Genomic DNA, 26,859 nt, shown 5'->3' on the forward strand with positions numbered 1-26,859 from the left:
ACTCAACCATGAGCACCAAGGAGCTTTCAAAAGATCTTCTGGATAAAGTTGTGGAAAGGGACAGATCAGGGGATGGGTATAAAAATATTTCACAGGCCTTGAATATCCCTTGGAGCACAGTCAACACAATCATTAAGAAGTGGAAGGCGTATGGTACCACCAAGACCCTGCCTAGATCAGGCCTTCCCTCCAAACTGGATGACCAAGGAAGGAGGAGAATGATCAGAGAGGCCACTGTTGTGGAAGGAAATTAATTCCGTGCGTAATTTTTGTAAGTTAAGTAGATTTCCTTGAGTCTCAACCTGTTGTGGAAAACACTTAAGTTTTAATTGCTTACTGAAGCTTCATAAATGAATGTAGTGATCAGCTTTAATTGTGTTCTAGCCTCGCAACTATTTACTCAGAGCTTTTCATTGACAGGTCATAAATGAGGCCAAAGGCAAATGGTTGCTGGTAGTGTAGCAGCATAGCAAACCTGTTGTGCATTTTGTGATACAAGCACCAAATTTGGCACAAATGTACATTAATATGTTGCGAACATTTTCAGATATTGGGCCACTTGAAATCCCGTAATTTTTTTTTTCAAATTTTTTCAAATTTCGTAATTTCAAATTTTTCGGGTGACACCGTCACAATTTCGGTCTTCGAGGCCGGCCGATATAGTGGGGCGGCTTAGCCCAAATATTCAAAAGAATTGTGCATTTTGTGATACAAGCACCAAATTTGGCACAAATGTACATTAATATGTTGCGAACATTGTGTGGTCAGCAATGAAGACGAGAGTCTGAATTACATGTATGCAAAAGACCTTGTGAACCAGTGAAGCAAATACACGGGTAAGCATGAATTAAATCTAGGGCATGATATAATTTCCATGATGTTTACCTCTACACTCAATGGTGGAAGGAGGTAATGTTTTGATCCCAGCTTGTCTGTATGTCTGTTTGTCTGTTAGTCCACAAAATTCCAGACAAAGCTTGTAGTAGTGGTAGTTGTAGTGGTAGTGGTGATAACAGAAATTGTTATATAGAACTGAACTTATATTATTATTATATGCAGAAAATAACTTCATTTCTATATGCCCTGCAGTGGACAGGTTAATTGGTTTATGCACTGAAGGGGTCACCCTGGTGTGCACTGCTGTGTTCTGCCTCACTGAGTTGTTCAGGTATGATGTACTCAGCACAAGCTTCCGGTCGGCCCGGAGGTGGGGGTGCGGGGCCTGTCACGGAACGTCAAAACAAACGGCCTGCCGGGGCCGCCCAAATGTCGGGCGTGAGGGGCGCGTCCACTAATGGAACGCCTCTCGCTTCCCAGATCGAGGGCCACGTGGTCAGGAGAACCTCGTCCCTTCCGGTCACACTTTGCCTATCGGCCGGCCTCGAAGACCGAAATTGTGACGGTGTCACCCGAAAAATTTGAAATTTGAAAAAATTTGAAAAACAAAATTACGGAATTTCAAGTGGCCCAATATCTGAAAATGTTCGCAACATATTAATGTACATTTGTGCCAAATTTGGTGCTTGTATCACAAAATGCACAATTCTTTTGAATATTTGGGCTAAGCCGCCCCACTAATGGCGAATAATCGTAAAGAGTGTTGGAGAAAACATGAATTCCATGAATCGCGTTGGCGGCCTTAAATTCCATATGTTGTATTGGGGGCTCGGCTTTGCTGATTAAATTCCATAAATCTTGTACTGTGGATTAAATTCCCTAAATTTCGTCCGGTAAAGAATTCCCTAACATTCCCAGAATTCCCAAATTTGGAAATTTTTCCAACATTACCAAATTTTTCAAAAATTGGAAAAATTTTGTGTGAAGGTTAACAGGTGTTAACGGATAGTCACCATGGTGTTTGACGCAGGAAAGTTCGTCCCTATATTTTCACTGTTAACATTCAATTTCGTGTTCAGGACACCCCAAGGCTTTAAAAAAACCTTGGGTGGTAGGTTGGTGGGGGGGTGGGGTGCACCAGGGGTCTAGGTAGCCCATGGCCTATATTGTGAAATATGAAAATAAAAATTAAATGAAAATAAATAAATAAATAAAATGAAAAAATAAATTAAAAATCGAGCTCCGTGGGGCTAGACACATGACATTAGCCTAACCAAATATCGAAACCCCTGTCAGATTCCACCAAACCCCTCGGAGAAGATGTAGCTTGAACGCGATTACCCCCCTAAAAAGACATCATTTTCGGGCGTGGCTCCGCCCACAATGGGCGCAATACGCCCACTCTAGGCAGGACAACTCGATCATGATATCAACCTCCCACCCAAGTTTCATCAAGATCGGATGATATCATCGGGTAGTTATGCTGCAGACGGAAACGGACACACACACACACACGGACACACACACACGGACACACACACACACACACACACACACACACACGGACACACACACACACACGGACACACACACACACACACACACACACACACACACACACACACACACACACACACACACACACACACACACACACACACACACACACACACACACACACACACACACACACACCGAATATAGTGGTTGTTGTGAAAATCAACCAAATCCACAACTCGTCCCATAGATAGGTTTAATTTCAATTAGATCGTAACATCATCCTGTAAAATACACCATGCAACATATATGTCAGGATCAAGGCATCATATGAGAAAGATTGGATATATCAGTCAATGCAAGCAAGCCGAGAATATAAGTGGGTACGTACCATTCAATTCTACATGTCATTGTATAAAGTCGCAGGAGTGGCCTCGAGTCACGGACGTCCCGAGGTCTTATAGACACCGCCCAGTGGTTTAAGTGAGCGTCACACCTGGGTTCAACTTACATTTTCACCACATTCTCCCCGCCGTTAGAACTATGCTGCCACTAGGCAGGAAGCGAGCGCGCGTCAGCATTAATGGGTAGAGGAAGTCATCATATCATTATTAGGGTGTCAAAGAAATATCCCTATTGATTCTTGTCTTTGCGCCATTGTGCTATGTTTCGCACACTGTCAAAGCGTCTTTAGGGCTTCCTGGAAAGCGCTATACGAAACAAATCCATTATCAGTAGTACAGGCCAGTCTAGTCGGTCCATCCGTAGAGGTCAGTGTGGCGAATTACCCTGCCAGCACAGGTTCGGAAACTACCGGGTACGACGTCCCCAAATCCGGAGTCCCCTGCTTCGGAGTAGCCGCTGGAGGCAGGTGTCGGAGGGGCACCTCAGTGCCCTCACTGCTTCAGGCAGGGGTGTATCAGGCGAAGGGAGGGACGGCAGATGTTCTCTAGGCGCACTCATAGCCTGGTTAGCAAACATGTCCGATACTGGCAGACGATGAGCCTGTGGGTCACAATAGTCTAGTCTCACAGGCCTATGTGCTGGATAAGGTGTACCTTTGCGATATGCAACTCATTACATAAGGTATACCTTGTCGAAGAGCGAATGTCCATTCGTCGCAATGCAACGCATTTCAGGCAGATGTGTCGATGTGGAAGATGTGTAAACCAGTAAGCCATGTCTATTCGTCGCAGGGCAACACATTACAGGAAGATGTGTCGATGTGGAAGATGTGTAAACCAGTAAGCCTCTTTACCGTAAGCTGTAACAGTAAGTAAGATTACATGACAGGAGGCCATGACAGTGTAAGTCAATTACAGTAAGTCTGTACCGGCCTAGGAGTTGTAACAGTAAGTAAGATTACATGACAGGAGGCCATTATAGTAAGTCCATTACAGTAAGTCTGTACCTGCCTTGGCTCCCAAGGGTACATGGTCGATCCACATTAGATCCATGTCATGGAATTGCCGAGGGAGAGAACCGACGAGAGCCATAACGAGAGTTACGCGATACCCCGGAGTCCCCCTGTTTTGAAATCACGAGACTCGAGCGCTCTCTGACGGCAGCGCGTACGAATTACAAGCTCTGGCAAATAGTTTCAAGCAAAACGTTTGCCACGAGTGCCCTCCGTAGGCTGCCCGAACGACCGGCATGGCAGTTACGACGACGCACAAAACGACCGAAATGCGCCTTCCCAGCGAAGCGCGCAGAATCTCCCGACCTGCAGCACAGCTCGCAGAGGATCGGCTATACCGGCTACCATCCCAGAGGGATTGTCCCGGAGAGAAAACGTCGAGATCGAGAAATGGAAAACGTCCCGGATGGATCGACATCCAAGAGAATGGCCAGGATGGATGGATCGACATCCAAGAGGATGGCCCGGATGGATGGACCATCATCTCACCCCCTCACTCATCCATCCCCCCCCCCCCCCCCCCCCGTCGTGAAGTGTGAGATAACAGCCGCGCACCGCGCACCGAAGTCGAGCGACCTTCACAGTCTGGGTCAGAGGGAACGCAATCAGGCAGCGGCCGGGCGAGGCGTCTCGCAGTCTCGAAATGTGTGGAGGCGAGCCAGGAGACCTGTCCGAGAAGCAACAAGCCCGGAGTCAAGGGCATTCCGGCGGGCCGGTGCCCACGTGGCTTGCTCAGGAGACGAGGGAGTCGGGCGCAACGCTCAATGTCACCGTGTCATGGGGTCACCGTGCACCCCCAAATGCCCCGTGCCTTATCGATTAACGGCATAAGTCCGCGATGTTGGCTAGTCGCCCTCGAAGGCCGCCACGTTATGACACGCACTTTCGGGCAGGGGCGGTCAGATTGAGTATTTCTGCTATCTGTAGAGGTACCCAGGTAGACGAACTCTGATGACGCAAGCGCGGGAAACAGTTAAATGGTGCTGTAAAGCAAACGCGTGATTTAGTCGATGACGTCATCAATTGGTTCAGGCGCGTGCGGGCGGGTTTTACGGCGAGTTCCAGCTGAGCGGTATCCCCAGACGGAGTAAAGTAGCACTCCGAAATCTAAAGTCTCGCGTCCATTGGGCAGCAGCATTCGAGCGGGCTCGAGATCGGTGTACGGAATACGAACCCGGCCGACGAGCGAAAAGTATTATCTAGGGCGCACCGTGTACGAGGGAAACCGAAAGTTGAGCTCGGCCGGTTGAACCAGTGCGGCTTCGCCGAGTCGAGAGGGTGAGCACGCCGAGTCGAGAGGGCGAGCATGCTTGGCAGCGATAGACTGCACGACCTGAAGTAGCGTCTCGTTTGTTTAGCTGTCGGGTCAAAGGATGGAATACATATCACGCCCTGAAGTAGCGTCTCGTTTGTTTAGCTTTCGGGTCAAAGGATCGAATACATATCACGCCCTGAAGTAGCGTCTCGTTTGTTTAGCTTTCGGGCCGTGTTTTGTCCGGAGTTTTAGACATAGTTAGTCATATAGAATACACATGGTATACGATCATCTATCATAAGCATAAGCCCGAGTGTCGTGAAAGGCTATGAAGGCCCCGCTCGACGTCCTTAGAAACTCATCCGTGCTGCGGCGAGTCCTCGCATGGTGCCAAGCGAGCCCCCATTGAGGTGATTCCGGGCAGCGGAGTTCGCCGGCCTCGTTGAGTAGCCACATGTAGGTGGGATTTCGACGAGCCGCGATCAGAATCGCCGGCCTCGCAGAGTGGTGCCCGCGAAGGGCGCAGTGCGCGACTTGCGCGTAGGAGGTGATTCCACCGAGCAGCGATTGATCGGGTTGTGCCCGCGATGGGGCAGCGCGCGATTCGCGCGTAGGTGGGATTTCGACGAGCCGCGATCAGAATCGCCGGCCTCGCAGAGTGGTGCCCGCGAAGGGCGCAGTGCGCGATTTCCACCGAGCAGCGATTGATCGGGTTGTGCCCACGATGGGGCAGCGCGCGATTCACGCATAGGTGATTCCGTGCAGCCGCGCGTGGAGGTGCTTCCGAGCGCGGCATGACAGTCAAGGGAGTCGTGAACACTCGCGTGGTCATCTCATCTCGGGCCGAGGCACGCAAATCAGTTGGTCGGGCCGTCGGCTCCAAGCGGGTCCGTCGTTCCAACGGGGTTTCGGCTGCAGGACGTTGCCCAGTAGCATCGTTCTCCAGGCGTCTTGCCGGACTCCGTCATGCCTGCTCCGGCGTTCGGGCCTCAGGAGAGCAGTTTGCGTTTTGACGACGCGGTCCCGCAAAAGGCTTGCGAGGTCCCCATCGCATCCGGTCCTTTTGAGGCAGACCGGCGGCGAGAGTAGTCGGAGCTCCGTAGCTGGAGCTAGCTCGACGGGTCCTCCGCCGGTCATTCTTCTCCGAGGTGGGCCTCGCAGGAGCGCGGAGAATGTCGGGAATGCTCGTCTGTGATCTGCGTTCATCCGGCCATCGCAAGACTCGTGTCCCGCCATTTCCGAAGATCATAATTGAAATTAAGTGTTGTGAAAATCAACCAAATCCACAACTCGTCCCATAGATAGGTTTAATTTCAATTAGATCGTAACATCATCCTGTAAAATACACCATGCAACATATATGTCAGGATCAAGGCATCATATGAGAAAGATTGGATATATCAGTCAATGCAAGCAAGCCTAGAATATAAGTGGGTACGTACCATTCAATTCTACATGTCATTGTATAAAGTCGCAGGAGTGGCCTCGAGTCGCAGACGTCCCGAGGTCTTATAGACACCGCCCAGTGGTTTAAGTGAGCGTCACACCTGGGTTCAACTTACATTTTCACCACAGTGGTCACTTGATAAGTCATGAACCAATACAACGGTTTGCTCCACAATTACTGAGAATTGTACTCTGATCCAAATCCCCTTCCCAAGCTGAATGGAGATTGGAGCCACCATGTGTTCTTCTTAAAAGTCATATAACTTGTTAATTTTGAAGTGTAAAACATGCCAGATGCTTTGTAACAACATGTAACTCAAGAATTTAGACACTCCGAGCTTTGCTTAAAGAAAGAGGGTTAAAATAATGTGTTCAACCCCTCGACCACCGATCACGAAGGAACTTGCAGTACCATGGATTAATCCAACAGATGGCGCTGAGAGACCACGAATCATTATTAACTTGCATACTCTCTTTTCTTGTCTTATCTTGTTTCTCAGCCCGCCAGATCTAGTCTCCTCCCCTCCTGGCCCTCTCCTTTTCCCTCTTTGATCTGCCCACTATAAAATAACCATGGGGAACAAGTTACAGGGATTATTATTATTATTATTATTCTTACTTTGTCTGTTCATTGGATGTTGTGTTGAGATTCTGTATCTGGATTGTGGTGTATGTGCTATATTATATCTTCTTGTAACCTGAAAAGTGAGGTCTCTATGTTTCATTAAATATCAGTCGATTGTCTTCTGAAACAGTTTGGACATTAATTATTTTTTGAGTCTGTCATTCAAGGCTAAATTAATTAATTCCACATCACCACCAAGAGGCCAATGGCAACTTTGAAAGAGCTTCTGGCCTTTATGGCAAAGACTGGTCACTGTGTACATGTGACAACAATATCCCAAGTCTGGCCTGCATGGGAGGGTAGCAAGAAGGAAGCCATTACTCAAAAAAGCCCACCTTGAATCCCGTTTGTTTGTTTGTTTGTGTTTTTTTTGTTGTTTTTGTATACATAATCGAGGCTCGTGAAAGAGCTAACATTTCTCACACAAACAAATCAAACAGACAAACAAACAAAGCACATAAAAAGGGGAGCGGCAGACAAGATCGGGAGAGAAGGGAAAGCACATGAACACAACATTTGAGAGCAGGGACATCGGGAATGTGTGGGAGGGAGAGGGCCCGGGGGAGGCGGCGTGGGAAGGGGGGGGGGGGGGGTCGGGAGAAGTATAAACACAAGGACACCAAGGACTTCTAGGAAAGAAGTTGGTATTTCAAAAAAGTGGATTTGGGGTGAAATTAGCGGTGGTAGAAAAGATCAAGGTTTTGGATGGGGGAATATAAGAGATGGTGGCGAACAGCTGTTTTAAAGACCTGGAGGGAGGAGTGGGATTGAAGAGAGTGAGGGAGTTTGTTCCAGAGGTGGGAGAAAAGAGGGAGGAAGGAGTGAAGGTGAGCAGAGAGTCTTGATTTTGGCAGTTTAACCATAAGAGGGATGCTGGCAGATCTTGTGCGACCTGTAGGAACATTTGGGGGACAGAGCACAGAGAGCTGGGGGAGCAAGGCCGGAGAGGAGTCGGTAGAAGACAGAAAGACCACCAACCTGCCTGCCGTGAGTAAGTGAAAGGCCCTCGGAGTTAGCTTCATCGCGGGAGATTCCAATGATTCTGAACGCTTTGGTTTCAACAGCGTGAAGGCGAGCTAGGTGTGAGGCAGGAGCACCAGCCCAGAGGGGAGAGCAGTATTCCATTGAGCTGCGAATGAAAGCCTTCTATGTGGTGAGGAGCTCAGGTGTGCCAAGGAAGGACTTCGCACGACGGAGGATGCCCAGTCGGCGACTGGCTTTGGAGACCAGATTTGAAATGTGGTTTTCCCAGGAAAGATCATGGCAGATAGTGAGACCCAAAAGCTTGAGTGACAGAACTTCTTGGAGAGGATTATTCAGAAAGTGGATGGGAGGGTTGTCCAGTCGGTCTTTTCGGAGAGACGTCGTAAGAGTGTGAGATTTGTCAGGATTGAAAGACATGTTCCACTTGTTTACCCAGTCTGTGATTTTGTCCAGGTCTGCAGAGAGTGAGGAGGCTGCAGACTGCCGATCTGAGGGATGAGGAATGGAGCGGCAGAGAGTGGAGTCATCAGCAAAGAGATTGAGAGGATTTTCAAGAGAGTCGGAGAGATCATTGATGAAGACCAGAAAAAGCACAGGGCCCAGAACACTGCCTTGGGGAACTCCAGCCTGAACAGGAAGAGGAGATGAGAGAAACCCATTCAGGGCCACACGTTCACTACGACTAGAGAGGAAGTCCGCCAGCCATGCATGTAGATTTCCATGGATACCAAAGGAGGAGAGTTTGGTGAGCAGAGCGGGGTGCCAGACCGTATCGAAGGCACGTGATATGTCAAGGGAGACAGCTCTAATTTCCTGTTTGGCATTGAGGACCTCCATCCATTGTTGAGACAGCAGAAGCAGCATGTCCAGAGTGGAGTGACCTGGTCGGAAACCAAATTGATGATCAGAGATCAAGCCATTGGAGAAGAGGAAAGATTTCATATCTGAAGCAATGATGGATCCATGACTTTGCTGATAATTGGGAGAAGGCTGATTGGTCTGTAGTTGCTAGGATCTGTTTTTGCACCTTTTTTGTGTAAAGCGGCGATGTTGGCTGATTTCCAAGCAGATGGCAGGTGACCTTGACCTTGAGCAAAAGAGAGGGTGAAGAGAACAGAGAGAGGGAGTGAAAGAGCGGAAGAATAGGATTTTAGGACACGTGGGCTGATGCCGTCAGGTCCAGTTGCAGAATCAGTCGAGGGTTGACAGAAACTTTTCCACCTTGTCAGGAGGAAAGCACACAGAGTCCAGGAGAAGCTGGGTACGACTGGGTACGGTGGTTACAGAGAGGGATGGGTTTGGGACACAAGATTTAGAGGCAAACACAGAGTTGAGGCATTCAGTTTTTTCACGTGCGGAGTCAGCTGTGTAGCTGTTTGAGATAAGGGCGGAGATGGAGGGGGAACAAACACCAGAAACAGATTTGATCAGACGCCACCAGGATTTGGAAGAGGGAGACAGATAAGAGAGTTCGGTCTTGAGAACGGAGAGATATTGTTTCCTGGCTCTCCTGAGGGTGGACACACACCTGTTTCGGGCTTTGTGAAAGGAAATGAGATTTCCTTCCGTTGGATTTGCTTTCCAGGAGACGAAGGCAAGTTGTTTCGGGGCAACAGCCTCACCACAAGATTCCGTGTTCCATGGACGGGAGGAAGGGTATTACAACTGAAGACGAGATGGGATAAATCTGTACATGAGAGAGCAATTTACTTTGGAAGAATTCCCCGGATGAGTCGATGTCAGAGGCGGTAGAGATGGGAGACCAGTCCAGATGATTGATGACTGCTTGAAGACCGTGCCAGTTGGCCTGAGTGAAATGCCAGACTCGTTGACGCTGAGGAGGCTCCCTGAGAATGGTCAGAGAGATGTCCACTTTAACAAGCACATGATCAGATGAGCCGATTGGAGCAGACGAAGAGCAGCAGACATTTTCAGGGAAGTTAGTCATAACCAAGTCCAGAAGAGAAGATGCTCCGTTGACTGAGATCCGGGTCGGGAAATTGACAGATTGAGTCAGTCCCAGTGAGTCGCAGAAGTCCTTTGCTAAGGAGCCACGGCTGGTGAGAGAGGTACCTTCACCCAGCCAACTGGCATGGTGACAATTGAAATCACCACATATGAGGAAGAGAGCGTTGGGATGAGCAGATAGAAATTGGTCCATATTTTCAGACAGCGAGATGTAGATGGAGTCATCACTGTTTGGTGGACGGTACAACACACATATGAACAAGAGGTGGGAGCGAAGGGGAAGCCGTAGCCAGAGGTATTCCTGGGGGGGAGGTGGAGAGAGGGCAGTGCAGGGCGAGTGAGGAAGAGAGTTTTTGATAAAGATAGCAACCCCACCTCCAGGACGAGGCTCAGGTCTATCATACCGGAGGAGGGAGTAACCCGGGAGAGATAATAAGGAATCAGAGACATCATGAAGGAGGAAAGTTTCTGTTGAGCAGATCACGTCTGGTTTGACAGAAGCAAACTGTATGGAGAGATCAGTCAAGTTTGAACGAAGGCCCCGGATGTTTGAGGTCCATATCGTTGGAGGAAGGGGGAGCATCGGATACAGAACATGGAGGGGGGGGGGGGTGGGGGTGGGGTAAGATGTGGAAGACGAGGAAGAGGTAGGGAGAGCTGTTGAAGGTGTGTCAGAGATTTCAGAATAGCTCGGAGAAAGGGAAGGATAGGGCGGACAAAAGGTTTGATGGTAATTGGGTGAGGCACAATCAGGTGTTATTTGAGGAGGGGGAAGAGGGAGGCAGAAGGTTGCGGGAGAATGAGGTGAGAGTTGGAAGGGGGAGGAAGTGGGGAGGACGCTTTGAGGATGGGTGAGAGGGGGGAAATGGAGAAGAAATGAGGGTGGGGAGATTTGAAGGGGAGGGGTGAGGTGGGAGTTTATGAGGGGAGGGGTTAGGGGGGAGTTTAGGAGGGAAGGGACAAGGGGGGAGATTTGAAAGGAATGGGTGATGGGGAGGATTTGGATGGGAGGGGCAAGGGGCAAGATTTGAAAAGGATGGGTGATGGGGAAGATTTGGAGGGAAGCGGTGATGGGGAAGATTTGGAGGGGAGGGGTGAGATTGGATTTTGGAAAGTGTACGATTCATGGGAAACGAACATTTATTGCAAAATGAGTTTCTTGTGACCTTCGAGTCAAAAATACGTTCGAGGATGCTGGAGGGGCGGGGGGGGGGGGGGGGGGGGTGGAGTGCAGGTGAGTTTAGGGAATGTATGAAAGAGGCACTGTAAGAGATGGAATTTTGTTTTGGAATGAATGGATTTGGTGAGCAAGTCGAAAGCAACCTTTTAAAGAAGAAGAAGAAGAAGAAAAAGGTGTTATGATATATGACAGAATACAGTACTTCAGGGGAAAGTTTAAACATTTAAAAGTTTAACAGTGAAAACTATCTGGGGAAATGGGGGTGAAACACGTGGTCGAAGAACGAACAACGAATAAACGAATAAGAACAACGAATAAGAACAGATAAGGAAATGTTTTTTTTGTTTTGTTTGTTTGTTTTTGAGTTGAGATTTTAAAACAAGGAAGTATGGGGTGAAAAGACTGGGACAAAAACAGAGAACGAAAGTAATTGGAGCACAATCGACGGACCGCTGAGAGAAAAACAAAGCCTCAAGGTAGGACACGGTACAAGGCCTCAAAAGGCACGATTAACACGATTTTATATACAGGTATGAAAGACTTACACCGAGAATTTTCCTCGGGACCCACTGTAGGTACACACACCATAAAATAAATACAGTTTTGACGAAAATACAAATGGGAACAATTACTTAACTTCGATAGAGTGGAGAGCATGGACAGCTTCGAAAAAACGTAACCTCGCCGGCCAAAGTATGCAAAAAAAACCACTCCGGAGATTCTGAAGCCATGTGGGAAAAGGTTTTGTGGTCTGACGAAACCAAGATGGAACTTTTTGGCCTAAATGCAAAACGTTACGTTTAGCACAAACACAACACAGCACATCACCCAAAGAACACCATCCCTACTGTGAAGCATGATGGTGGCAGCATCATGGTATGGGGATGTTTCTAATCAGCAGGGACTGGACACTTCTCAGGATAGAAGGGAAAATGGATGGAGCAAAAGACATAAATATCCTCGAGGAGAACCTGCTGCCCTCTGCAAGAAATCTGAAATTGGGATGGAAGTTCACCTTTCAGCATGACAACGACCTGGAGCACACAGCCAAAGCTACACTGGAGTGGCTCAGGCACAAAAAGATAAACGTCCTTGAGTGGCCCAGTCAGAGCACCGACCTAAATCCAATCGGAAATCTGTGACATAACTTGGGATTGCTGTCCATCAACGCTCCCCACGCAACTTGACTGAGATTGAACAGTTTTGTACAGAAGAATAGGCAATTATAGCCCAATCAAGGTGTTAAATGTTGGTAGAGACCTATTCAAACATATTCACAGGTGTAACTGCTGTCAACGGTGTTTCCACCAGGTATTAACTCAGGTGGTTGGACACTTATCCAACCAAGATATTATAGTTTTGTATTATTAATTAATTTTCTGCAATTTGTAGAATTTGTTTTTCACTTGAAAGTTGAGGGTTACGATGTGTAAATAAAGGTGGAAAAAGACTGATTTAATGCAATTCAATTCCTGGATATAAGGTAAAAAAAGGTGAAAATTTTGAAAGGGGGTATAGAATTTCTATGGGCACTGTATGTATTTTTTAAAGTCTCTGGTCGATATAAACAAGCATTTTACAACGGAAGCCGTTAGGGTTAAAATAGTTCCTGAGTATTGCCAAGTTTTTTTATTAGGAAGTAATAATATATTAATATAATACAGGAAATAATAATATTGTTACGTTTGTGGGGGTAGAGATACTTTAGACCAGGTAGATTTGTGTAGGTAGCATGCCCCGACTGTCATGAAGAAGAAGAACCACCACCATGTAATAAGTAGAGGACCCGGTTTAGCCTGAATGTCAGATGAAGTTGTGTATTTATCCCCATCACAAGGGGGTGGGGCATGTTATTTAGCTCAGGGGTTAAGCTCACTGGTTCAACCGGTTAAGTAATTCCCTGTTCGTCGTTCCCTATGTGATTTATCCTTTGTCCCTTTTGGCACTGCACCATAGACAGTAGCGCAGGAAATGCCCATTAACTGCATTAAATAATCACAATAAAACCAACCGGAAGCCAGTTCTGAGCACTGCCGATGGACACCACCATCTACATCACCACATCGAGCAAGCCGAAGACACGCCCAGAAGGACAGTGATTGGGCGGGAGTTGACCAACAGGAAGGCCGGGGTAAGAAGGGACACGCTGATTGGCAAAGTACGACCGATGACGTCAGAGGCGGACTGAGTGTGAGTGGTCGAGAGCTGAGCCTGTCGTGTTGGCCTGGGCTGATTGGAAAAGAAGCGCCAATGACGTGAGAGCCGGGACGTAAAAAACATGCCTGACCGACATTTTCGCTCTTGCTCCATTTTCCTTCTGGCTCCATTGTCGCTCTTGCCCTTTTGTCTCTCTTCTCCCTTATGGCTTTCTCGTTCTGGACTTCGGGAACGATTGTGCTTGGAACGACCATGTCGAAGACGCCACTGGGAGGCGTGCAAAGGCAACAGGAAGAGCCGAGGCCCATGAACTGCGGTTCTCCGTGCGGACGACGTGTGGACGGGCGCGGCTTGCCGCTGCAGCGTGACGATGCCGGGGTGAGCGAGACACCCGGCGAGGCCCAGCAGACCGTGAACGAGCGGACTGCAGCCTTCTTCCCGCCAAGAACGCCGCCGGGTCCGGACTGCGCACACGGGGCCTTGACGATTCCTGATGAGGTTCAAGTCGCTCGCAGATAAGTGCAATAAATAATCACACTATTCCTTTCCAACGTTCTTTTATCCCTTTGTCTGTGTTTAAGTCTGGTGTGGAGGATCCCGTTTAGGAATTTAGTTTTACCGTCGCGTTTTCTTGTTATCGGCATTTCTTTTAATAAACCCTTTTGTTATTTTGCCTGTACATTTTAAACCTGTTTTTCGTTTGAGTTATTTTCTTTGCAGGCTTTGGGACTGCCGGCGGGATCGACAGGTAAGGCTCTTCAGTGTTTTCCCTTTTCTCTTTCTTCCTACCCCGCATATATATAAAAGTCCGCATTTGATCAGTCGCCTCGGAGCTAAAAGCTCGCTATTGGCTATTTGTGACTCTCCTGGTGTTAACTGAGAGCAGTCACACGACAATATATTAATATAATACAGGGAGTAATAAACTAGTAATAAAAAAACATTTCAACACAAATGTGTTCTTGCAACTTCTCTTACACACGTCATACTTCAGCTGAAATTTCCCACAGAACATTATGATACTTTGGCAGCCTCATGAACATTAGAGCGTCATGCACTTCAGCCATATTTGCAAACAAAGGTTAGTGTGGCATTGGCAAAACGAGATGGTGGTTTTTGCATACCTGCTCCATGGTGCAGAAAATATGTGCATCATCCTGCTGGAACCGCCGCACACGTGTCAAACCACTGAGCGTTCCCGATAGCTCATTGCGGTGCAGTGCACCAAAGTCGGCAAAGCGAACCGGAAGTTCCCTCCAAGAGCGTGGTCGATGGTCAAACATGAGGCTAAATGCAGCATAGCAACAGCAGAGGGTTCATCAATGTTGTATATTTTGTTTTTCATTGTCATATAACATCCTTGTGACAAATACTTCCTTCCGATCGTACAAAACCCGTGGCATGTAGTTGTGTGTCCTGTGGCTCCTCCGGTATCCTCATAGATAAGTTTCTTCTGATCGTTTTTGTTGGTTTTCTACTGTATGTTCTGTGTTCTGTTTACTGTGTGCTTCTAGTTCGGTTTTGTTTTAAAATTTGTGCAAATTTGTGAGTATTAGTCGGATTTTTCATACTGTGTTTTTTGAGGCCTAACCAGCTCCCTCGTTAGTCGTTGTGCGTCCACAAACATCCTTTCTCTCCACTACCTTTTATTTTCACCCCTTACTTCCTCCGCAATTTTTACCCTTTGTTTAATATCTTAAATACAAACCAATAATAATTATTATTATTATTATTTCTGCTCACCTCACAACCCCCCCTTCCTCCCCTACAACCACGTGTATTTCACCTTTCTATCCCCATTCTGTTCCTGAAGTAATTCACCATACTCCTTCACGATCTTTCAACCTTTCTCCTTTTTACACACTTTTATTTAACTGGACCAGACGGCATCAGCCCATCTGAACTTTGTTTGCCCTGTTTCAAATATTTGAGGCCGTTCGTTTTCGAGGTTCCATACGTCCGAGAGAGCTGAAATTTGGCCCACGGTCCTCTTTTCTGGTACGTTTTCATCGATCAAAATTTAATTTAAAAAAGAAAAGATTACAAAAAATAAAAAAAACATTAAAAAAGGTTAAAAACTTGAAAAAACAAGTAAAGTGTGTAGCCCTAAAACATGTTTTTTCGTTTACTTGTTACTCAAATCTGCTTTCACCAAACCTTAAAAAAAAAAAAATTAAGAAAATAAAAATGAGTCCCTCCTACTGTACCAATAAAGCACTCGTGTACACCTCCACCTTCCTTCGTTCTCCGCTCCACCTGGCTTGTTGATCTTCTTTTCTTCAGTTCCTCCCTCTGAACCTGTTCTGCAATTTATCATCTGCCTTGACCTCCCTGCCCTCATGTCAATTAATACCCAGATGGGCTTCACGGCTGTTTTAAAATGTTTAAACTTCCTTCTCCAGTGTTGCACACTCGCTTCTATTACAACTCACTCTTCTTCTTCCTTTACAAAAGGTTGTCTTCAAATCGCTCTTTCAATCATTCCGATTGAAACAATTCAATCTCTTAGATTATATGTTCTCTTCATCTCACTCCTCCCCTTTAAAACATTCCCTTATATGTTCTATGTCGTAACTCATTCACGAAGCTGCCTCCTCCACGCTTCCTCTCTCTTCAAACTCAATCCTTCACCTCCTCTAATCTTCCACTAACCCCCCCCCCCCCCCCCCCCCCATATAACCCCTCACCTCTGCCTCACCCCATCGCCACCTGGCCTTTTGGCCGCCTTCTCCTCATCCTCATCATCCTGCTTCTCTCCTTGCTCCCCCTCTCTTGTACCTGATGCTCTCCCTCTTTCTTCCTCAACGGTATGGACCTCAAACATCTGGGGCCTTCACTCAAACCTGATGGATCACTTTGTACAGATTGCTTCTCACAAACCAGACTTAATCTGTTTAACAGAAACTTTCCTCCTTTAAGATGTCTCCAATTCCTCAGTAGATTTCAAGCGTCATTATATGCCAGCTCGCTGGGTGTGGGTGCCTCTCACATCCACCATGTCAGCTCAGCAAAGGAATTTTGTGACTCATTGGGACTGACACAATCTGTCAATTTCCCGACCCGGGTCTCAGTCAACGAAGTATCATCTCTTCTAGACTTGGTCATGACAAACTTCCCTGCAAATGTCTGCTGCTCTTCTTCTGCACCAATCGGTTCTTCTGACCATATGCTTGTTAAAGTGGACATTTCTCTGGCCATTCTCAGAGAGCCTCCTCAGTGTTGACGAGTCTGGCATTTCACTCAGGCCGACTGGCATGGTCTTCAAGCAGCAACCAATCATCTGGACTGGTCTCCCATCTCCACTGCCTCTGACATCAACTCTTCCTGGGAATTATTCCAAAGTAAACTGCTCTCTCTCATGCACAGATTTATCCCATCTCGTCTGCAGTTGTCATACCCTTCCTCCCATCCATGGTACACTGAATCTTGTGGTGAGGCAGTTGCCCTGAAAAACTTGCCTTTGCCTCATGGAAGGCTAATTCAACTGAAGGATTCTCTCTAATCTCAAGACTGAACTCTCAAACCTGGCTCCTTCCTCCAAATCCTGGTGGCACCTGGTCAAATCTGTTTATGGTGTTTTTTTCCCCCTCCATCCCCTCCCTTATCTCGGCTACACAAGTGACACCACACATGAAAAAGCAGAATGCCTCAACTCTGTGTTTTCCTCAAAATCTTGTGTCCAAAACCCATCTCTCTCTGTACCCACCTCACCCGGTCGTAGCCACCTGCTCCTGGACACTGTGTCCTTTTCTCCTGACAAAGTGGAGAAGTTTTTGTCAAACCTCGACTCTGATTCTGCAACTGGACCAGACGGCATCAGCCCACTGGTATGGTCCGAAAATCCTGCTCTGCCGCTCTATCTCACCCTCTCTCTGTTCTCTTCACCCTCTCTTTTGCTTAAGGTCATCTGCCATCTGCTTGGAAATCAGCAAACATTACCGCTTTACACAAAAAGTGTGCAAAAACAGATCCTTGCAACCACAGACCAATCAGCCTGCTCTCAATAATCAGCAAGGTCATGGAATCCATAATTGCTTCTGACATCAAATCATTCCTCTTCTCCAATGGCTTTGATCTCGGATCATCAATTTAGATTCAGACCAGGTCATTCTACTCTGGACATGCTGCTTCTGCTGTCTCATCAATGGATGGAGGTCCTTACCACATACAAGGCTTTCATCCGCAGCTCAATGGAATACTGTTCTCTCTGGGCCGGTGCTCCTGCCTCACACTTGGCTTGGCTTCACGCTGAAGAAACCAAAGCATTCAGAATCATGTCATCTCACATGATGAAGCTGATTCTGAAGGCCTTTCTGTCTCTCACCCCAGGCAGGATGGTGGTCTTTCTGTCTTCTACTGACTCGTCTCCGGCCTTGCTCCCCCTGTTCTGTCTGTGCTCTGTCCCTGAAATATTCCTGCAGGATGCACAAGATCTGCCAGCAACCCTCTTCTGGTGAAACTGCCAAAATCAAGACTCTGCTCACCTTCACTCTTTCAATCCTCTTTTCTTCCGTCTCTGAAACAAACCTCACTCTCTTCAATCCCACTCCTCCCTCCAGGTCTTTAAAACAGCTGTTCACTACCATCTCTTATCTTCCCCCATCCAAAACATTGATCTTTTCTACCCCCGTTAAAACACCCCAAATCCACCTTCTTCAAATTCCGATTTCTTTCCTGAAATGCCTCGTAGTGTCTACCTTGTTTATCCGTGTACCCCACCCCACCCTCTTCCTTCCACAGATCTCCTGATGTCCCTGTTCTCTACTAGTGGTGTGCTTTCCTCTCCCCACCCCCCACCCCATTCCTTTATATGTTCTGTGTGTTAGCTCTTACATGAGTCTCGACTGAGTACACAAAAACAAGACCGAAAGTCTATCAGCGGCGTAGTTGTTTGATACTTTAGTTGAAGAGGACGAGAACAACTGTTTAACAACAACTAATAACTTTGACTAAAACAACTAGAGGACTGTTTGATACTAGAACAACACTTGGTAGAGAGCATACCTCCGCCAGGTGAAACGTTTATGTTTTCTTTCCCACTAATAGGTGAGACCTGGAACCGACATGAACCAAAATCGAATCGGCTTGTTATTGTCACTCACCCAACTCATCCACCAAGTCTTGTCTTAATCCACCCACAACCTTTTGAAATATCATGCTATATATCGTTTTTGGCCCCATTACTCAATGGTGAAGAATCACTTAACATTTAAAATAAGACCAAAAGTCTAACAGTGGCCGAGCTGGGCTTGTTTGATACTTTAGTTGAAGAAGATAGTATGACCTGGGTGGGGATACCAGTTAGCAAATAATGCAAGTATTAAATTTTTTTTTGCATTGAGACACTGGTTTATTCTACGTTTCAAGTCAACAATGAACCAACCATACACCGCTTCAATCGAGAAACTTTGCAACAACAACAAAGGGATCAAAGGGTGTTGCGATTATATTTACTATATTATTCGTATTAACACTATTATTATTATTATTACGAAAACAATATGACTGTATTAAGAAACCTGGGCTAATTTGTCCGAAGTGGCCTGAAGGGGAGGCATGAAGGCATGAAGCCTAAGGCATATAAGTACCATGTTGTTGGAAGAGACGTAACGCCGATGCTTTCGATATTTTATGGTCATTTTAACAATTGGTTTGTTTGCGTTTCACACTGAATGAAAAACGTGAAAGTAGAGCATGGCGATTGTGATATATGACAGGTTTGACGATATGTTCGGCCTGAAAAGCTTTGGAATCAAAATGGCGGAGTGTGGAGAGTCAGCCATTGTATGGCGAAATGACATCAGACTTAATCACATCACCCTGTCATGTGACCAGATCCCCAGCTCTGATTGGTATACGTTTGAGGGAACATACATATATACCTACATACATTCATATGGATGGACAAACACTGTTCTAGACTGCTTTGCCCGATGGGCTACACCGTAAAAATAAAAACAATTAAACATAAACAAAACCTAAATAAAAACAAAACTGCCATCTGCATCTATTATTAAACACAAGAAAACAATAATAACAAGAAAAGAGCAATCAGAGATTGCAAACCCTCACCAGGATGTATTTTCAGTGGTTTTTAAGGCTTTTGTGTTAAAACAAATATGGCGGCCGAACCACGTGATCGATATCATTTTTTTTTCTGAACTAATTTATTCCTAGATTGTGCTCAAGAAATTTCATCTTGATCGGATGAAGTTTTGTACTTGTCGAATTATGACGCCATAATGGAGGCACCTATGACATCATAAACATATTTTATTCCCCATGGAGAGTTCTTTACAATGAGCCATGTTTCAATTTTTTCTATTCAGCGCTTTCGGAGATAGAGGTGCAAAGTTTTTCGGTTTTTCCAAGATGACGGCAAAACAACGTGACCTATGACGTCATCATTATCATTAACAAATTCTGCAGGTGGAGTTGCACCGATGGTGAAACTTCCTGTCAATCGGACCAACGGTTGCAGAGAAAATCATATTTATTCTGTGCGGACAAACAACAACAACATGCATTTTAAGGCCATTTTCCCTACAAGAGCGGAGGTTAGCCTTGCGGTCCCCATGACAATCTTCTCCATTTTGCCCTATTTTCTGCATCTCTCCTTGTTAACCCCCTTGCCCGCATTTCTTCTTCCACCATCTTTAGCCAAGTCTTTCTCGGTCTTCCCCGTCCTCTACTTCCTTCTACATTCATTTCCATCACTCTTCTCAACCAGTCACTTTCATCCTTCCTCAACACATGACCAAACCATCTCAACTGTTCCTCTTCATAGCATCAATCACAGGCTCTATTCCCATCATCTTTCACAATTCATCATTTGTCTTCCTCTCTCTCAACGATACTCTGCACATCCGTCGAACCATTCGCATTTCCACCCTTTCCAACCTTCGTTGCTGCTCTACGTTCATTACCCATGTCTCGCTCCCATAAATCATAACACTTCTCACAGATGCAGCATACACCTTTCCCTTCAGCTTCAACGACACTCCCCTCATCATCAGCATGCCACTCAGTTCACGAAACTTCTTCCATGCACATCTCACTCTAGCAACTGTTGCCGAGTCTGATCCACCTTCTCCATTCAGCATGTCTCCGAGGTAGCAAAATGTTTTCACACCTTCCAGCTTCACGCCGTCTCCAAGATCCAACTCAACATTTCCTCCATCTGCGGCTCCCTCTGTGCACACCTTACATTTGAATGTAGCTGCCACACTGGTTAATGACCCTCTCAGACCACTACATTTTTGATGAACCCACTCAGCGCACATTGTACATTGAATGGAGTTCACTCCGACACCCTTCCGACACACAGCACAGGGCCACTTCCCAGTTCTTTCCACCTCACCACATGCTTTAGCACTTGCCATCACCTTTGTCTTTCCGATATTCACCTTCAGACCTTTTGTCTCCATACATTCCTACCACTTGTTCATCTTTTCCTTCAGTCCATCCATACTTTCCGCAATCAACACCAGATCATCTGCATACAACAACTCCCACGGTAAACCCTCCTTTACGTTCTGAGCCAGCACCTCCATCACAGCTACAAATAGTAGTGGACTTAGTACCGACCCCTGATGCACTCCCACCTTCACCTCAAACTCACCACTGTTCCCGTCCTTCGTCCTTACAGCTGTGTGCGCTCTTTTGAACATTGCCATCACTACTCTGATCAACCATTCCTCCACTCCTAACTTCCTCAATGCCCATGTCAATACTTTGCGTGGAACCCTATCGAATGCTTTCTCCAGATCAACAAACCCAAGAAACAACTTCTTCCTCTTCTCCATGTACTTCTCCTGCAACTGCCTCACAATGAAAAGCACGTCTGTCGTTCCTCTTCCTGGCATAAATCCAAACTGCATTTCGTCGATCTTCACTTTCTTCCTTATCCTCCTCTCCAACACCCTTTCCAATACCTTCATTCCATGCTCCAATAACTTTATCGCTCGGTACGAGCCACACTCCAGAGGGTCACCTTTCCCCTTGTATAGAGGGACGAGGGTACTCAGTTCCCAATCCACTGGAATGCGGCCTTCTTTCACCACCCGATTACAGATCTCGGTCATTCTCTTCACACCCAAACTTCCTGCTGCCTTCAACATATCTCCCACAACTCCCGTCGGCCCTCCCGCTTTTCTACCCTTCATTGCTTTTATCGCTTCCTCAACTTCCTTCTCAGTTATCTTCTCTGCCGGTCCGAAAACTGGGTTATTCTCGATGTTGCCATCCCATTCATTCTCTGTATTCAACAGCATTTCCATATATCTTTTCCATCTTCCTTTAATTCCAGCTGGGTCGACAACGATTTGTCCCACTTCATCCTTCAAGCAACTCACCCCCATCACATCACACCTCTCTTTCGCTATCTGCTTTGCAATCCTGAATACTGCTTTCTGACCCTCTTCCGAATCCAAGCGTTCTCCAAACATTTTCCTACATGCCTCCTGCGCCTTTGCTACCTCTTTCTTTGCAGCCTTCCTGGCTGCCTTATAACTTTCATTGCTCTGCTGCTTCTGCTCCCGTACCCTTCACCTTCTGCCACTCCTTGAACTTCTTCCTCTTCTCATCAATCCCCTTTCCAACTTCATCATCCCACCACCATGTTTCTGAGTGCCTCAGTGGTCCTTTTGTCCATCCACATACCTCACCAACGGCTCCCAACAGACTAGCTTTCATTGACATCCAACCACTGTCAAGCTCAACCACATCAACCTCGACCCTACTCAGCCTCTCTTTTAATGCCTCCCTTACTGTCACCTCTTTCAACCTCCACACCTTCATTCTCGGTTGGTACTTCACCCGCCGAGCTCTCCTCGCACCTTTCACCCTTATGTCGCAGACAACCAAGTGGTGCTGTGAAACAGCCTCCTCCCCCGGGATCACCTTTGTGTCCCGGAGGTGCCCCCGATCTCGCCTATGCACCATCAGGTAGTCAACGGTTGTCGTCGACCCACCTGACGTGTATGTAACAAGCTTATTATCCTCTTTCTGGAACTGAGTATTACAAATCAACAAATCAGCTCCATCAGCAAACTCCAAAATCCTTTCACCTTCTCCATTTCTCACTCCATATCCGTAACCCCCATGAACTCCCTCAAAACCATCCATACTCCTTCCCACATGTCCATTTAGGTCTCCTCCTACCACAACAACTTCCTCATCTTTCACGTTTTCCATCAGCTTCTCTATCGCACACCAGAACTTGTCCTTCTCTTCATCGCTTCGACCAACCTGCGGAGCATATCCCGAGATGACGTTCACCAAGAGCTTTCCAATCATCATTTTCACCATCATCAACCTATCACTCACTCTAGTCACACTCACCACACTGTCTACAAACTCCTCAGAAAACAGGACACCAACACCATTCACGCCCTCCAGGCACCCTTGCCACATAAACTTGTATTTCTGTCCCTGCCTACCCTTCACCATTCTCACACCACTTCCCTTCCATCTCGTCTCTTGCACACAACATATGTCCACTCTTCTTCTGACCAATACTTCCACCACTTCTCCTGATCTCCCTGTCATTGTCCCTACATTCCATGTCCCAAACCTCAGAAACCGATCTCCACTTCGGGCTGTACCCTGCCCATATGTTGTTGTAATTGTCATGGTTCTCTTTTTTGAGGCAATGTTTTTATGGCCGGATGCCCTTCCTGACGCCAACCCTCTTAGTCGTCTCTGACGACACGCAGGGATACGGTGTACCTATTCTACTCCAGGGTACACACTGGGAAACGTTTAAAACATGGAAATTCTGGGGGGGGGGAGGGCGGCGTGAGCATCACGGCTGCGGTTTAAACATATTTAAATAATATTTAAACAAAACCATGAAAAACAAACAAAAAAAACAACAAACAAACAGAAAAACAAACAAAAGAAAAATCGGTCAGAGACCAAGGACTTTCCGGAATGTACTTTTTTTATCGGCCATTTAGGACAAATATGGCGGCCGAACCACGTGACCGATGATGTCATCATTAACATATTTTATTCCCCATGGAGAGTTCTTTACAATGAGCCATGTCTCAATTCTTTCTATTCAGCACTTTCGGAGATATACAGGTGCTAAATTTTTCGGTTTTTCCAAGATGGCGGCCGAACCACGCAACCGATGACATCATCATTAACAAATTTTATTCCCCATGGAGAGTTCTTTACAATGAGCCATGTTTCAATTTTTTCTTTTCAACACTTTCGGAGATATGGAGATGCTAAGTTTTTCGGTTTTTCCAAGATGGCGGCCAAACCACGTGACCGATGACGTCATCAATTGGGCAGAGTCTATTCCAGGGCAAGACAAATATGTGTGCAAAGTTTGGCGATTCTACGTGCAACAGTGTGGATGTGGTGCTGCAAACAGACAAACAGACAAACCAACCGATCAACAGACTTGCCGGAATCTTTTCCGGCAAGTAACAAACAAACAAACTCAAATGCAATCCCCTCTCCTCTGGCGAGGGTAACTGGAGAGTTCATGCAACACCTTATCCTGAGCAGTCTTAATAAGAAAAACGACATGGGTGGGGTCTGAGAGCAGTCAATTTGATTGGTCGAGATTATGTAACTTGTGAACCAAAACGCTGTAATATTTTGTACAAGTGCTGCTAAACAAAACATTTTTGAAAGTGCCTAAAAAGTGATTTTACCTAACGAGACCTTTGACCTCATAATGCAATCCATTTCTCATTAAATCATTGTACATACTTGTACTAAATTTGACTTGGTTCCCTTCAGCCGTTCGTTCTTAAGTTATCGCTGTAACGAAAACCCATTACATACTCTGAAATTTGACCTATCAAATCCAAAATCAAATTAGTTCATCTTTGCATTGTAATAATACTTGTGCCAACTTTGGTCAAATCCCTTCATTGGTTCAGAAGTTATCGCGGGAACAGGATTTTTCCTTAACATGACCTCTGACCTTTTTATTCCTGATCCCAAAATCTAATCAGTTCATCTTTACATCATTTGGATGCCAAGTTTGATTTAGGTTCCTTCAGACGTTCTCAGGTTATCGCTTCGTCGGCGGAGGCATAAGAACGAATGCAGTTTTGTGACATTACAATTTAGCAACAACTCACCAATGGCCTGGACAGTTCATGGGTTTCAGAGCAAAAATCTCCTTCTCTGACTCAAATGAGAACATGTTCTCACAGTAATGCTGCCAATGGCCCGAAATATCCCACAGCTTGATGTTGTAGATATTTGGTGAAATCACTTCAGTGAAACCACGCTTCCAGTACTCACTCTGCACACACACAAGGAGCACAAGATGATGCTGCTTACACTCTTCAAAGAAACACATACAACTGAAGAATACAACTTGCCAATAATTTGGATCGCGTACAAGGAACAACTACCTGACAAACAAAGTTCACCCAAAATACATCAGGTTTGTCAGCAGAAAATGCAAACTAAAACAGCACTCGCTGGACAGCATACCTCCGCCAGGCTGAACATTATATATCCCACTTGTAGGTCAGATCTGGATCCGACATGAACCAAATCTAATTGGCTTGTTATTGTCACTTACGCAACTCAACCACCAAGTTTTGTCGTAAGTCACCCAAAACTTGATGAAATATCATGCCACATATTGTTTTTGGCCCTATCACGAAGTAGTGAAGAATCACTTAAAAGATTAAATAATTCTCCTTTCCAGATCCGTATTCGAATCTTCACCAAAATTGAATTGATTAGTCCTCGTCAAACACCCAACCGGTCCACAAAGTTTCGTCCAAATTCATCCATAACTTTTTGAGATATCCTGCTTTATATAGCGTTTGGTCCGATCTCCCAATGGTGAAGAATCACTTTTAAAATTCTACTGGCCGGATCCAGATCTTCACCAAAATCGAATCGATTCGGTCTTGCCACACACCCAACCGGTCCACCAAGTTTCGTCCGAATCCGCACACAACTTTTTGACATATCATGCTATATATTATTTTTGACCTATCTCAAAATTGTGAAGAATCACTTAAAAATTCTTAGATCCAGATCCAGATCTTCACCAAAACCTCAATTTCGTTCTTGTCATATACCCCCTCCACCAAGTTTCATCCGAATCCGTCCACAACTTAGAGATATTTTGTTCACAAACAGACAGGGGTAAAAACAACCTCCACCCACCTTTGGTGGCAGAGGTAAAAAAAAAAAACCCCCCATAGTAAACTGCTTCATTTACATGGCAAGATCAATTGGGCAGTTGTTAAATACTCCATGAAATCTCAGGATAATCAGGAAATACAGACCTGGTGTTAGACTGGTACCAAGTACAAACCAAGTACTGAGCAAGTAGTAGCAAATTTCAGATATGAAGGAATTGAAAAACAAAAACAACGAGAAGGGCCAAAATGTTTTTAATATACGTTTAGAAAAAAATAAAAATAAAATCAAAAAGACCTGCGAGCTGTGCTGTCGGATTCCAAACAGTGAGATTCCACATTCATAGAGCCCGATTCGTATGTTTTTATGGGAATATGGAGCCCAAATCCATCCTTGGCAGGAAAATAAATTATATAAAGTGTGTTCCGTTTGTTGGCCCATTCAGCATCAGTAGTCTCAACGACATATAGTAAGCTTCTTCTTTTGTCAAATTACAGTGTTTAGTGAGAACATATTCAACATATACATGACATATTCAACCAATAACGAGCTTCGAGTTTTTGGAACAGAAGCTTCCAACTCGCACATCAATACTGCCGTGAGGTGTAAAAGCTGTCCGATACATTTCATGGCAATCGGTTTAGTAATTCTGGAGATCGTTATATAAAATCCAAGATGGCCACCAATACAGGATAAAATTTAAAAAACAATATCCGTTTGGATCACGTTCCAAGGGTTTGCTATAAACATGCGCAGAGATTGGCATCGCCAGGATCGCTGTGTTGATTAGCATCACTCGGGAGAAAAGAGGAAGAAGCAGGAACTGGAGTCTTCTAATGTAATGGTTCCAATGGTACGAAGGCAAGAACCCTCAAGAATAAAGCGTGATAGACACAGAAGAACCACACAAAATTATCTACAGCAATACTTTTCGAAGCAAGATAAAAAGATATAATAGTACATGGAAGGAGCATACAAACAACAACAACCACAGCCACGACGAGAGCAGCGAAACGTTATAGAGGATACTCCCCGACCCACTCCCCTCTCTCCCCCCACATTTCACTGAATTTAACACTCTCATTGAGACTCACAGAAAGACATGCAATATGTTTGTGAAGTACGAGATGCAGACTTTTGATTAAAGCAGCCAGTGAAGCGCCGCACGAGTACGGCTAGTCTTACAAACAGAGCTTGCCTTGATAAATTCAATAAGCGTGTTGAATATGTAAGCTCCTTTGGGCAGGAAGAAGCAGCTACCCGGGCTCAGCTCATGGAAAAAGAATAGTTCTTGATCCTACGGTTGGGAGTACAAGAGACACACGTGATAGTAAAGACATCAAAAATCAAGCAAATGTAAG

At 45.9% G+C, this 26,859-nt stretch overlaps 1 protein-coding gene across 3 annotated transcripts in view; it reads right to left on the bottom strand.

Moving 5' to 3' along the window:
• TARS1 (threonyl-tRNA synthetase 1) overlaps positions 1 to 26,859 on the bottom strand; it is a 115,141-nt gene that overhangs the window by 28,269 nt on the left and 60,013 nt on the right. For all 3 annotated transcript variants that reach the window (XM_078771719.1, XM_068107058.2, XM_068107057.2), the window contains exons 10-12: positions 26,697 to 26,795; positions 24,472 to 24,638; positions 14,491 to 14,653 (exon numbers count right to left, since the gene is read on the bottom strand). In XM_078771719.1, coding sequence (XP_078627845.1) covers positions 14,491 to 14,653; positions 24,472 to 24,638; positions 26,697 to 26,795 — 429 coding nt within the window. The remainder of the gene's footprint in view (positions 1 to 14,490; positions 14,654 to 24,471; positions 24,639 to 26,696; positions 26,796 to 26,859) is intronic.

Source organism: Myxine glutinosa, chromosome 2 (assembly GCF_964187855.1).
Source record: "Myxine glutinosa chromosome 2, kmMyxGlut1.1, whole genome shotgun sequence".
NCBI lineage: Eukaryota > Metazoa > Chordata > Myxini > Myxiniformes > Myxinidae > Myxine > Myxine glutinosa.